The sequence below is a fragment of the Trachypithecus francoisi genome, unplaced genomic scaffold, assembly GCF_009764315.1.
Source record: "Trachypithecus francoisi isolate TF-2019V2 unplaced genomic scaffold, Tfra_2.0 Lachesis_group5, whole genome shotgun sequence".
In the NCBI taxonomy this organism is placed as follows: domain Eukaryota; kingdom Metazoa; phylum Chordata; class Mammalia; order Primates; family Cercopithecidae; genus Trachypithecus; species Trachypithecus francoisi.
Window position 1 is genome coordinate 58,645,237 of NW_022681470.1, and position 14,340 is coordinate 58,659,576.

The 14,340-nt window shown below is 41.8% G+C and overlaps 1 protein-coding gene across 3 annotated transcripts in view; it reads left to right on the forward strand.

The window, feature by feature from the left end:
- Positions 1-14,340, forward strand: part of IPO9 (importin 9) — a 60,621-nt gene that overhangs the window by 23,069 nt on the left and 23,212 nt on the right. For all 3 annotated transcript variants that reach the window (XM_033197738.1, XM_033197740.1, XM_033197741.1), the window contains exons 5-13: positions 1,907-1,995; positions 2,808-2,894; positions 4,397-4,516; positions 4,624-4,724; positions 4,925-4,983; positions 5,909-6,060; positions 7,543-7,641; positions 8,881-8,987; positions 9,287-9,426. In XM_033197738.1, the coding sequence (XP_033053629.1) occupies positions 1,907-1,995; positions 2,808-2,894; positions 4,397-4,516; positions 4,624-4,724; positions 4,925-4,983; positions 5,909-6,060; positions 7,543-7,641; positions 8,881-8,987; positions 9,287-9,426 (954 nt within the window). The remainder of the gene's footprint in view (positions 1-1,906; positions 1,996-2,807; positions 2,895-4,396; positions 4,517-4,623; positions 4,725-4,924; positions 4,984-5,908; positions 6,061-7,542; positions 7,642-8,880; positions 8,988-9,286; positions 9,427-14,340) is intronic.

Here is a 14,340-nt window from a genome sequence, read left to right on the forward strand (position 1 = left end):
AGCCAACCCCATTCCCAAATACTTGCTCCAAATATTTTCAAACGAGAGTAGACTGTACTCTGACAACAAAAACTTAGGCATGCATGAAGATAGCAGGACATTGGTGGTTGGACAGAGGCCCATTAGGAGAATGTGACTGATTCTCTTCAGAGTTTTTCAAGATACTATATCAGTTACCCTTTAATGAGGCTTCCTATTAAACTTATCTATTTATAGATGAGAACCAACTAAGGCTTATGGTGTAAAGGAAATGTAAACATAGCAGCTAAGGATTAGAAGATTTGATCCACCAGATACAGCTTTCTCTTTATTCTCAAAGAAGTTTGGAGATTGAGGTGTTGCTGGAGTCCTAGAATTTTTCTGACTTGCTGAATCACCTCAGAAAACTTTTGGAATTAAACCTATAAAGTATTAATAAATTGATACCAGGGATGAGTATAGGAGAGTAAAAAGCAGTTAAGCATTTTATTAGCAGAATTAAATTATACTATATTTTTCATAAAAACTTGTTATGCCATCTGTCGTATTTGTTTGGACTAATTTCCTTGGATTTCTAAATAAAATAGAACACTCACTTACCATTCAAAGCTCATACTTTATTCTTGAGGAGGAAATTACAGCTGTAAAGAAAGTTCAGCCTTGAGTATTTGGTCTCCATTTGACTCATGGGGATCGATATTGCTCAAAATTGTGGAGTACCTTAACCTTGAAAATGCCAACTTGCGTTTCTAGCTGTGTATCTTTCCCCAAAATGTCCCAAGTGGTTAGCTTTATTTTTATTTTTATTTATTTATTTATTTGAGACGTGATCTTACTCTGTCAGCCAGGCTCAGGTATAGTGGCACTGTTGTAGCTTACTGTAACCTTGACTTCCTAGGCTCAAGTGAGCCTCCTGCCTCAGCATCCTAAGTAGCTGGCACTACAGACACATCCCACCACACGCAGTGTTTTGGTTTTTTGTTTGTTTGTTTGTTTAATGTAGTGGCAGATCTTCCTATGTTCAGGCTGGTCTTGAACTCCTGACCTCAAGTGATCCTCCTGCCTCAGCCTCCCAAAGCTCTGGGATTGCAGGCATAAGCCACTGTGCCCAGCGCCTATGTCCATTTTTATAGTGATAATGTGGAAAAGCATCAGGTAAAGTGAATAGTTATTGGAACTCAAGGGCTTTTATTCTGCTGCTTTGTAACATGAATCCAGGGTTCTTTGTGCTGTCTCAGTACCTTGTGTGTGGTGTATTTATGTTTTCTGTTTTTTGTTTTTTGTTTTTTTGGAAGAAGTGAAGGGAAGGATACGACCCATATTTCCGTCACCTTCGAGTCTCATTCTGTGTATAGGTTGCTTTTTGCCACATTTATATAGAAAATTCCTATTTGTTCCAGTTAGCAGCAGCCTCTGACTTTTGGGTCAATAAATATCATCTACTGAGAAGAGTAACATATACAAAGAGGAGTTGAGGCCTAGTAAGTCTGTACATATTTTATTATGTGCATCAAACTAGCTTGCCAAGTGAAAGTACTCAAAATAGAACCAAAGGTAAGAAACCTCGAAGTGTAACTAAGTGTTGACAGATGAGCACAAGGTAAATTAATACAGAATTTTCCCAAGTTGACCTCACAAGGATATTTATGCAGTTCTATTACAGATTTTCTTTCAGTATTTATATTAAAGTTTTCTTTTTTAATCTCTTATATTTTTCTCTATTTCCATGTTATTCTTTCTCCTTCTAACAAATAATCAGTAACTCTTGCTACTTTTGCTTTCACAGAATGAGACCACCAGGCCAGTGTCTTTACCTGTGTGCTGTCTGTTTGGGAACTGCCACCTAGAAGCAGTTCAGAAAATATCACCCTTAATATCTTTATGAAGCAATATTTTTTTTTAAGCAATACTACTTTTTTCTTTGTAGAATTCACTCGAGAAGTGACAGACACACAGATGCCACTTGTTGCTCCTGTCATTCTCCCAGAGATGTATAAGATCTTCACCATGGCTGAGGTATGAAATCTCAGCTCCAAGATTATAGTGAGTTCAGGCTCTCTTCAGCCCCCAGCCTTTCAGGTGGGAGATTATGGTGTTTGCAACTGATCTCAATACCTAAAGACTAGAACTGACAAAGATCTGGATCTGAATCTGCGTTAACCTTAGACCTTTCACTCAACTACAAGGGCAAGCCTTTGATAAAAGAGTGAAATAGCTGAAATATTTCTTCACATATTGTACTTCCTGGCATCCAGTAGCCCCTAGGTAGATAAATAGTGCCCTCCTTCATGCTACTTCCAGCCTCAGTTTATTGAGTTATCCCACCTAAGCTTGCCTACCTCAGCTAAGTAATTGGAAGCAATCTATCACTGCATTGCCCATAATAGACCCTTAATATATTGTATATATATTTGATTAGAGTGTATATGAATGATAACTCATTTACAATAAGATGTAAATACTTGATGGATAATGTAACTTCCCTATTCCCCTCTGCCCCCAACCAATAGTCTGCATTTTAAAGGAAATATATTGGCTGTGTTGGGATTTTAAGCACTACCCAGCCTGGTATTTTTTAATCAAATGAACCCACAGAGGCCCATGTATAAGGTTCATTCCAGTAAGTTCCAACATTATGATTCTGCTACCTTTCATTCTCTGAATTACAGAAATCTGCCTCCTGGACATAAATGAGTTACATTTCCCATTTCTCGAGGGCACCCAATCTCATGTAAGGATTCATTAGTCATAGTTTTACTTCTAGTCCAAGATATACCTACACACTCCAATCTCGTGGCTGTGCTGTTATGCTGTAACCTTTTTTCCAGGTGTATGGTATTCGAACCCGTTCCCGAGCCGTGGAAATATTTACCACTTGTGCCCATATGATCTGTAACATGGAGGAGCTGGAAAAGGTAAGCGGGTCTTTGGATCAATAACAGACTTCATGCTTACAAGTTTTATTCATGCAGAGCAGTGAGTCATTTCATGATAGCAGCACCAAAAAGCACACTAACCAGTATTAGAGATAGATTTAACATTTTTATTAAATTATTATTATTGTTATTTTTCCAGACAGGGTCTTGTTCTGTCACCCAGGCTGGAGTACAGTGGCGCAATCATGGCTCACTGCAGCCTTGAACTCCTGGGCTTAAGTGATCCCCTGACCTCAGCACCCCCGACCCCCAGTAGGAACTGCAGGTGTGGTGTGCACCACCACACTTGGCTGATTTTATTTTGTAAATTTTTGTAGAGATAGGGTCTCACTGTATTGCCCAGGCTGGTCTTAAACTTCTGGGCTGAAGCAATCTTCCTGCCTCAGCCTCCATAGTGCTGGGATTATAAGCGTGAACCACAGCTCCCAGCTGTATTTTTATTTTTTTATTTATTTGGATTTTTTTGAGACAAGGTCTTGCTCTGTCACCCAGGCTGGAATGCAGTGGCATGATCATAGCTCACTGCAGCCTCAACCTCACAGGTTCAAGCAGTCGTCTCATCTCAGCCTCCCGAGTTGCTGAGACCACCAGCATGTGCCACCACTCCCGGCAATGAATGAATGAATGAATGAATGAATGAATTTAGAGATGGAGTCTCGCTGTGTCGCCAGGCTGGAGCGCAGTGGTGCGATCTCAGCTCACTGCAAGGTCCACCTCCCAGGTTCAAGCGATTCTTCTGCCTCAGCCTCCGAGTAGCTGGGACTATAGGCACGCCCCATCATGCCCAGCTAATTTTTGTATTTTTAGTAGAGACAGGGTTTCACCATGTTGGCCAGGATGGTCTCCATATCTTGACCTCATGATCCGCCCACCTCAGCCTCCCAAAGTGCTGGGATTACAGGCATGAGCCACCGTGCCCAGCCTAATGAATTTATTTTTGTAGAGATGGGGTCTCTCCCTATGTTGCCTAGGCTCATCTTGAACTCCTAGGCTCAAGTGATCCTCCCACCTTGGCCTCCCAAAGTGCTAGGATTACAGGTGTGAGTCGCCACACCTGGCCTGATTGAATTTTCAACTTGCAAAAAGCTTAGTCTTGTTTTGAGTCTTACTTCTTCAGACACCTTATCCTATATCCCTTTCATAGTAGTCATCACTCAGAACTTTCCTACTCTTTTATGGCCCTCTTGCGTGAAGCAAAGCTAGCTGAAAAATACCAATCCCTGTGATTCAGAAGCAGTTAGGAGGAAAGTGGTCTTACATAATAGTTTTTAAGAGGGCTTTGATGAAGAACTGCAGGTGCTGGTTAAGGAAACATGAACTCTTAGGTAACACCTTCATTGACTTTATAGCTATTCTCTTCTGATCAGGCTTGGAGCTTGAAGCGTGCTTTAGGTGCCTTTCAAATATCAGTGTTTGATATATATGTGTTGAAGCCATGGATTAGGGATTTATCCAGCATTGACTTTGGTTTCTGTTATCAGGGTGCAGCCAAAGTCCTGATCTTTCCCGTGGTGCAGCAGTTCACAGAGGCCTTTGTTCAGGCCCTCCAGATACCAGATGGTCCCACATCTGACAGTGGGTTTAAGATGGAGGTCCTAAAGGTAAACACTTACACCAATGAAATATTTGGAGTTTGAGGGGGTGGCCTGAAGTCATTTATTTCCTATATATCACTCATAACTTGGGTCCTTTTCTCTTAACTTCTTAGGCAGTGACAGCCCTAGTGAAAAACTTCCCAAAGCACATGGTGTCCTCCATGCAGCAGATTCTGCCTATTGTTTGGAACACCCTAACTGAGAGTGCAGCTTTATATCCTTTCTTGAAAGTTTAAGGGAGCTACTACCACCTATAGTTAGGAATCTTGCATTGGGTCTCACATTCGTATGGTTCCACTCTTCTTACACAGGCTTTTTTAAGGTGTCTACTTTTAGTGTTGGAATATGTAACGTTTCCTTGTAGATTATATGTAAAACAGACTCCAAATTCTGTTTCTTTACTCTTCATCATACTTATGTGAGGACAGAAGTAAATTACACAGAAGAAGTAGAAGATCCTGTGGATTCTGATGGTATGTTGTTTATTTGATCTTTATAGAAATACCAGTTAGTGGGAAAAAGAAAAAGAAGCCAGAGACGGCGGGGATAAAAAACAATAACCTTTTGGCCGGGCGCGGTGGCTCAAGCCTGTAATCCCAGCACTTTGGGAGGCCGAGACGGGCGGATCACGAGGTCAGGAGATCGAGACCATCCTGGCTAACACGGTGAAACCCCGTCTCTACTTAAAAAATACGAAAAACTAGCCGGGGGAGGTGGCCGGCGCCTGTAGTCCCAACTACTCGGGAGGCTGAGACGGGAGAATGGCGTGAACCCGGGAGGCTGAGCTTGCAGTGAGTTGAGATCCGGCCACTGCACTCCAGCCTGGGCCACAGAGTGAGACTCCGTCTCAAAAAAAAAAAAAAAAAAAAAAACACAATAACTTGAGAGGCTTCACTCTATTAAGTATTTTCTAATTGAGTTTATTTTCAATGTATTAGATGTGGGGAAATGAGAATTGACAATCTTTAATCTGTTCCTGATAGGTAGTTGCATAAATCTCATAAAATCATAGAATTTCTGCATTGGAAGAGATACTTTTAAGGCCATTTAATCTAACCTACTTCTGGCATTTTGTTGTGTTTTATTTTGGGGTCCCAGATAATGAGTCTTTCATTTCTGTTTTAATATTTCTAATTATTTCAGATTAGAACAATAGACATACTGGAAAATATATCCAGTGTTTCTGATTCTTTTACTTGAAAAACCAAAGAATGTTTAATATCCTAAAAATTACGTTTTGTGACTTCTGAGCCCTCTCTCCCAATTCCTCAGGAATAATCATTAGCAAGTGCTTGAAATATTCAATTAATTTACAAAGATTATGTAGTTCATTTTCAGCATGTGTGCTTTCCTTTTGCTTTCTTGTCATTAATTTCTTCTCTTGTGCATTTCCTGCAGGTGAAGTCCTGGGCTTTGAAAATCTCGTCTTTAGCATTTTTGAATTTGTCCATGCTCTACTAGAAAATAGCAAATTCAAAAGCACTGTTAAGAAAGCCTTGCCTGAATTGATTTATTATATTATCCTGTACATGCAAATCACTGAGGAGCAGGTAAATAATATTTGAGAGATAGTTACCATATTGTATTTGGAAAGTGCAACTTGAAGAATGTGAGGTCTTGGTCAAGTGAACACTTTATTTCTAAAAGTAGACACAAGAAGAATAATTTCTTTTTTTTTTTTTTTGAGAAGGAGTTTCGCTGTTGTTGCCCAGGCTGGAGTGCAGTGGCATGATCTCGGCTCACTGCAGCCACCACCTCCCAGGTTCAAGCGATTCTCCTGCCTCAGCCTCCCGAGTGGCTGGGATTACAGTCATGTGCCACCATGCCCGGCTAATTTTATATTTTTAGTAGAGACAGGGTTTCTCCATGTTGATTAGACTGGTCTGAAACTCCCTGCCTCAGGTGATCCACCCGTCTCGGCCTCCCAAAATGTTGGGATTACAGGCGTGAGCCACCGCGCCCGGCCCCAAGAAGAATAATTTCATGTGAAGTTCTGGGAAAGGTTTGACATCATTTTATTGCCATATCCAAAGTTTTGGAGTTCACCACCCCACCTGGCTAATTTTCTTTTTTTTTTTTTTTTGCAGAAAAGTACTATACTGTGTTGCCCAGGCTAGTAGTCTCTAACTCCTGGGCTCAAGCAATCTGCCCACCTTGGCCTCTCAAAGTGCTGCGATTACAGGCACAAGCCACTGTGCCTGGCCCACTTTTGCCTTTAGAAAATCTCACAGGACCACTAACCTAAGACCCTGATTTTTAGGAGAATCTGTTCCTTCCCTATAGTAAAATGTAATGATCAGACCATTAGCCTGATGGTGGGTCATCAAAACCAGCAAAGAACGTTGAAAAATTAGGTAATGCCTCGTTTGAAACAGCACAAGAATTGACATAATTTTCACAGTAAATAGTCCATCAGACTTAATTTGTTCAGAAAATCGATCTGTCAAAGGGTAACAGCTGGTTGACATTGGCAGAGAGCTAGTAATCAGCCAGATTCTAAAACAGAGCAATAGCCATTGCTACCTGCCTTGCTACTTGATAGTATTTGTTTCTCTACATCAAAAAGAAAAGATTTTTGAAGCTAGAGTTTTTGTTTCGGTTTTTGTTGTTGTTGTTGTTTTGTTTTGTTTGTTTTTTTGGGACAGGGTCTTGCTGTGTTGCTCAGGCTGGAGTGCAGTGGTGTAGACACAGCTCATGGCAGCCTTGACCTCCTAGGCTCAAGCCATCCTCCTGCCTCAGCCTCCTGAGTAGCTGGGACCACAAGCATATGCCACCATGCCCAGTTGACTTTTTAAATTTTTTTGTAGAGGCGGGTTCTCACCGTGTTGCCCAGGCTGGTCTCAAACTCCTGGGCTCAAGCAATTCTCCCACCTTGGCCTCCCAAAGTGTCAGGATTACAGTGGTGAGCCATTGCATCCGGCAAAAGGCTAGAGTTTTGTTCAGGATAATAGGTTGAAATCTTCCTGTATCTGTTGATGAAAAGCTATGAATCAGATTGGCAGCATCACAAAGATATAATTTGATCTTTTCAGATTAAAGTATGGACAGCCAACCCCCAACAGTTTGTAGAAGATGAAGATGATGATACATTCTCCTATACTGTTAGAATAGCAGCTCAAGACTTGTTGCTGGTAAGTTTACCTTGATACTTCAATTACATAATTTTAATCAGTCACTTGAGCTTTTCTTTTTTCTAGACAACTAATCCAAGGTGAGCAGTGTTGTTGGGTGACTTTATCTCAGACTTTATTGGGGATGCAAGAGAGTTTCTGAAATGAAGTTTGAGATTCAGGAATTCTAAAATCATTGCTATTGGTTCTAACTTACAACTAAATATTAGATATAAGAATTGTGCAGACCATAGGGCCAGGGTGCGGGGGAGAATTGTACAGAGGATTAAGTGTTCCATGGAGTAAGGGTAGTTGAATCAAGAACATTTCAGTTTATGGCCAGGCATGGTGGCTCACACTTGTAATCCCAGCACTTGGGGAGACCAAGGCAGGCAGATCACCTGAGGTCAGGAGTTCGAGACTAGCCTGACCAACAGAAAAATCCCATCTCTACTAAAAATACAAAATTAACTGGGCTTGGTGGTGCATGTCTGTAATCCCAGCTACTCAGGAGGCTGAGGCAGGAGAATTGCTTGAACCCGGGAAGCGGAGGTTGTGGTGAGCCAAGATCACACCATTGCACTCCAGCCTGGGCAACAAGAGTGCAACTCAGTCTCAAAAAAAAAAAAGTTTCAGTTTAATTCACTCTTCAACAAGAATCTGTAGCACAGACCAAAGGTTGGCAAACCTAACAAAACAAAACAGATTGCTGAAATATGAACATCCAAATACCTGCTTTTATTTTCTTTGCTTCTTCTAGCTAGAGCATAGAGTCTCTAGGCTAAATACTAAGAAGAAACTGCCACTTACTTCTTGTTGGGTAGGAGATTTGTTCTCTGTTGATGAATCACTTCTCATTATCATTTAGTATTTCTAAAAAGCTATGAAAGATTATATTCAGTTCCAATTAGTAGATTAGACTTATTTTTCTATGATCACGCTCCAGGAGAGCAAATATTTGGTCCATTGTCATCCAAAGCTACATCTATTATTGCTCATTTATACTTTGCTGGAATATAGCCAAAGGAGCCAACTGGTTAGTCTCACAATGCCTAGGCACTACAGAATACAGATATTACTTGAATTTCATTAGAGATCCTGACCTACTGGTATAACATTTTAAATACAATTAATCGGGGTTTGCACATGTATGTAAAAGAGCTTGAACCAATCACTTCTAACAGTCATGACTAAAGCAATTTACAACTAAAATGCATTTAATGGGCACAAACAGATTTATTAGCTCTTCTCTCTCCGTAGGCTGTGGCCACAGATTTCCAGAATGAAAGTGCAGCAGCCCTGGCTGCTGCAGCCACTCGACATTTACAAGAAGCCGAGCAAACCAAAAACAGTGGCACTGAGCACTGGTAAGAGTGAGCCACTAATTGGTTAAGGTGCTTTTGTTTACCCCTTCTTAAAAAGTCTTGAAAGGATGGATTTATTTTTATCTTAATTTGAAAATCTGGTTTTAATTTAATAACAGATTTAATCTCTTATTAAAATTTCACTCTGTTTTCAGCTGTAGGTTAGAATGGAAGGGCTTAAGGTAAACGACTCTTTTAGAAGAGATTGTGCTGGAATGCCCTTTTCTGAGTCTTCTTTCCTCAAATATTTATCTTTTTTGGCAGTGTAGTATGTTTTACTAGGCTGTAGTATCCTTTCACAGGTGGAAGATCCATGAGGCATGCATGCTTGCCCTAGGCTCAGTGAAGGCCATCATCACTGACAGTGTGAAAAATGGCAGGATTCATTTTGACATGCATGGGTTCCTGACCAATGTCATCCTTGCAGACCTCAACCTCTCAGGTATGTTTCAGCACATGCCAGATGCTAGAAGCTCTTTAGACCTGTCATTAACTTGGTTATATTGTTCACTTAGACCGGTAGGCCAGATATTCTTGTGTCCTTTGAGTGAAAATTGTTTGCACCCTACAGCTTGAACTCATCCAAACCTCTAAAACAGCCCAGAGACCTTGACTTAAGCTTCACCTAATAACAATCTAATATTGCCTAGTTCATAATTCTTCCATGATGTTTATGTTTCTTCCCAAATTGGCATTCCCTGTTGTGGTTGTTTTTCGCATTTGAATGGATTGCAAATCTGGTTGCTGTACCTTCAGAATTATCAAGTTCTGCTCCCATTGTTGAAGCATTCTGTATCAGGCACATTCTTCCTGTTTGTTTCCTGTCATTTTTCTCAAACTTTATTTTTGGCCAATATCCAAATAATTAAAGTGTTCCATTCTCATTCCATGTTAGCTGTCTGTCTTAAAAAGAAAAAAGCAGGCGAGGTGTGATGGCTCACGCCTCTAATCCCAGCACTTTGGGAGGTTGAGGCAGGTGACTCATCTGAGGTCAAGAGTTCAAGACCAGCCTGGCCAACTTGGTGAAACCCCACCTCTACTAAAAATATAAAAAGTAGCCGGGTGTGGTAGCGGGAGGCTGTAGTCTCAGCTACTCAAGAGACTAAGGCAGAAGAATCACTTGAACCCAGGAGGCGGAGGTTGCAGTGAACCGAGATCACACCACTGCATTCCACCCTGGGTGACAGAGCAAGACTCAGTTAAAAAAAAAAAAAAAAGTAGCCCTTTACTATTAGACCGATTTCTTCCACAATACAGAGCAGTAGCTAAGAATCATTGTCTGTGTGGCATTTTCTGCTACTTGCTTCTGCCGTGCCATGCCTTTCCTCATCCTTGGAGCCAGATCCCCATCCCAAAACACTGCCTTTGCTTTCTCTCTCAGTACCTAAATCATGGAACGTTTGGTATCGTTTGCTCTGTTTTCAGTCCATTTACTTCGTCTCCATAGGATAGTTCTGGGAGTAGCTTACGTCATTTGAAAATGTTCTGCTCTGTGATTTTAAATAGGTAATCTATTATCGGGTATCTCACTCCATCACTTCCATTCTCTGAATCACAAATTAAAATGGTTGTACATCCAGAGCTCAGATCCATTGGGAATATCCTGTTTCACTCTGTACTTATCATATGCTGCATTGTTGAATATGTTTTCTTACTCCTACTAGTAAGGTCTCTGAGAGTAGAAGTCATGTCTAATGTTTGTATCCTACAAGTGCCTTGAGTAGGCATCCCATAATTACATTGAAAGATTTCTGAAGCCCATTAACACATTTCTTGTAGAGTTTACCCTAGCAAAGATTTTTCAAAGACTTTGGAAATTTTAGAATATGTTATTTAGACTGGAAAAAGGCTCAGCATATATCATTTGTTAATCCTGCCTGTAGCTAAAACCTTTTCTACGCCACCATTCTGAAACTTTTTGGTTACAAATTATCAACAATTTAAAAGACATTTTTATGTGGCTTTGATTTATTAATATTTACTATACTAAAAATTAAAACTGAGATTTTTTTTAAAATAAAAGAAATGGAAACATGCATTCCACTGGCTGTCAGAGCCATGAATATCACATATCATATAACCTCTGGAAAACTACACTGTATACTTGTGAAAGAATGAAAGTGGCCGGGCGTGGTGGCTCATGCCTGTAATCCCAGCACTTTGGGAGGCCGAGGTGGGCGGATCACGAGGTCAGGAGATCGAGACCATCCTGGCTAACATGGTGAAACCCCGTCACTACTAAAAATACAAAAAAAAATTAGTTGGGCGTGGTGGTGGGTGCCTGTAGTCCCAGCTACTGAGGAGGCTGAGGCAGGAGAATGGCGTGAACCCAGGAGGCAGAGCTTGTAGTGAGTCGAGATCACGCCACTGCAGTCCAGCCTGGGCAACAGAGCAAGACTTCGTCTCAAAAAAATAAATTAAAAAAAAAAAAGAAAAAAAAAACAGTGAAAGCAAGGCTGGTCTTGGTGGCTCATGCCTGTAACTCCAGCACTTTGGGAGGCTGAGGTGGGCAGATCATGAGGTCAGGAGTTCCAAGACCAGCCTGGCTAACATGGTGTAACCCCATCTCTACTGAGAAATACAGAAATTAGGTGGGCATGGTGGTACGCATCTGTAATCCCAGCTACTCATGAGGCTGATGTAGGAGAATTGCTATAAACCCAGGAGGCGGAGGTTGCAGTGAGCCGAGATCATGCTACTGCACTCCAGCCTGGGCAACAGAGCGAGACTCCATCTCAAAAAAAAAAGAAAGAATGAAGGTGAAAAAACTAATATCTCTGTATTACTTTGAAAATAGTTTTTTTTTTTTTTTTTTTTTTTTTTTTTCTGAGGCGGAGTCTCGCTCTGTCGCCCGGACTGGAGTGCAGTGGCCAGATCTCAGCTCACTGCAAGCTCCGCCTCCCGGGTTTACGCCATTCTCCTGCCTCAGCCTCCCGAGTAGCTGGGACTACAGGCGCCGGCCACCTCGCCCGGCTAGTTTTTGTATTTTTAGTAGAGACGGGGTTTCACCGTTTTAGCCAGGATGGTCTCGATCTCCTGACCTCGTGATCCGCCCGTCTCGGCCTCCCAAAGTGCTGGGATTACAGGCTTGAGCCACCGCGCCCGGCCGAAAATAGTTTTAACTTTAGGGAATTTCTGGACCATCCTTTGGGAACTGCTTCTGTACATTATATAAAGTTATAAACAGTTTTTCACTTACAGTGGTTGGACTTACGATTTTTCAACTTTACAGTGATGCCAAAGCAATATGCATTTAGTAGAAATCGTATTTCAAGTACCCTTACATCCATTCTGTTTTCACTTTCAGTACAGTATTCAATACATTATATGAGATATCCAACCCTTTATTATAAAATAGGCTTGGCCGGGCGCGGTGGCTCAAGCCTGTAATCCCAGCACTTTGGGAGGCCGAGACGGGCGGATCACGAGGTCAGGAGATCGAGACCATCCTGGCTAACACGGTGAAACCCCGTCTCTACTAAAAACTACAAAAAACTAGCTGGGCGAGGTGGCGGCGCCTGTAGTCCCAGCTACTCGGGAGGCTGAGGCGGGAGAATGGCGTAAACCCGGGAGGCGGAGCTTGCAGTGAGCTGAGATCCAGCCACTGCACTCCAGCCTGGGCGACAGAGCGAGACTCCGTCTCAAAAAAATAAATAAATAAAATTAAAAAAAATAAAATAAAATAGGCTTTGTGTTAGATGAGTTTGCCCAACTTTACACTAATGTAAGTGTCCTGAGCATGTTTAAGGTAGGCTTGGTTAAGCTGTGATGTTCAGTATTAAATTTAAATGCATTTTTAACTTACAGTATTTTCAACTTATGATGGGTTTATTAGGAAGTAACCCCATCATACGCAGAGGAGCATCTGTATTGTGTAATTGTTTGGCACAGTTTATTAGGTTCTGTTCAATGTTTTCTGTCAACAGGATGTTTATTGTGTGAGTAACCAAGTTAAGCCCTGTGACAAGCTGAATAAGAATAGTCTCTCCTCAGCAGCTTATAGTAAACAAGGGTAGTAATCCTTAAATTAGTGGCTAGACTATCAAACAATATATATAACATGTAAGAACACTAAAGACAGAATTACTGTGGCACAGAGATAGTTAGAATTGCTTCAGCCTAAGAGATGAATAAATAAGTAATGCAAGGAGGTGAATATGTTGGCTTGCACTATGAACAAGGCAGAGAGCTGGGAGAGTAAAATGTAAGTTGCTAAGGAGGGATGTGTACTTGAGTTTGGAAACCATAAAGGGAAATCATAGGTAATGCTAGAGTCACTGATCTTAGGGAGCCTTGAATAACATGATGACTAGGGTAATCTTTATTTGGTGGACTATGGAATTCATTGACAGATTTTAAATAGAAGAATGACATGATCAGAGCTATAATTAAAGTTTTAAGAGTGGTGCAAGGCCGCGCGGTGGCTCATGCCTGCACTTTGGGAGGCCGAGGCAGGTAGATCACTTGAGGTCAGGAGTTTGAGACCAGCCTGACCAACATGGTGAAACCCTGTCTCTACTAAAAATACAAAAAGTAGCCAGGCGTGGTGGCATGCACCTGTAATCCCAGCTACTCGTGAGGCTGAGGCAGGGGAATCGCTTGAACCCAGGAGGCAGAGGTTACAGTGAGCTGAGATGGTGCCACTGCACTCCAGCCTGGGTGACAGAGCGAGACTCCGTCTCAAAAAAAAAAGAGTGGTCCAAAAGTGGGAATAAACAACAATGGAGATGGCATTTAGAAGATTAAGTGGGCCGGGCGCCGTGGCTCAGTCCTGTAATCCCAGCACTTTCGGAGGCCAAGGCAGGTGGATCACCTAAGGTCGGGAATTCGAGACCAGCCTGACCAACATGGAGAAACCCCATCTCTACTAAAAATACAAAATTAGCTGGGCATGGTGGCGCATACCTGTAATCCCAGCTACTGGGGAGCCTGAGGCAGGAGAATCGCTTGAACCCGGGAGGTGGAGTTTGTGGTAAGCTGAGATCACGCTATTGTACTCCAGCCTGGGCAACAAGAGCGAAACTCCACCTCCAAAAAAAAAAAAAAGATTAACTAGTAGTGCAGGTAAGGAATAATGAGAGCTCGGGGTGAGGACTGGGGTGGTAAAATCCTTTTAGTCCAATAGTATTCAAGATCTACTTTGCTCGCAAGAGTCAAGGGAAAACTGGGAAATTGATTTTGTACCACAGGTCACACATTTGCTTTCATCATACAAGGTTACGCTTTTTCTCTCAAATAAGTGGTACATATTATGTAGCATCCATTTACTTCTAAAAAATTGAGGAATGGAGGGCCGGGCGCAGTGGCTCACGCCTGTAATCCCAGCACTTTGGGAAGGTGAGGCGGGCAGATCACT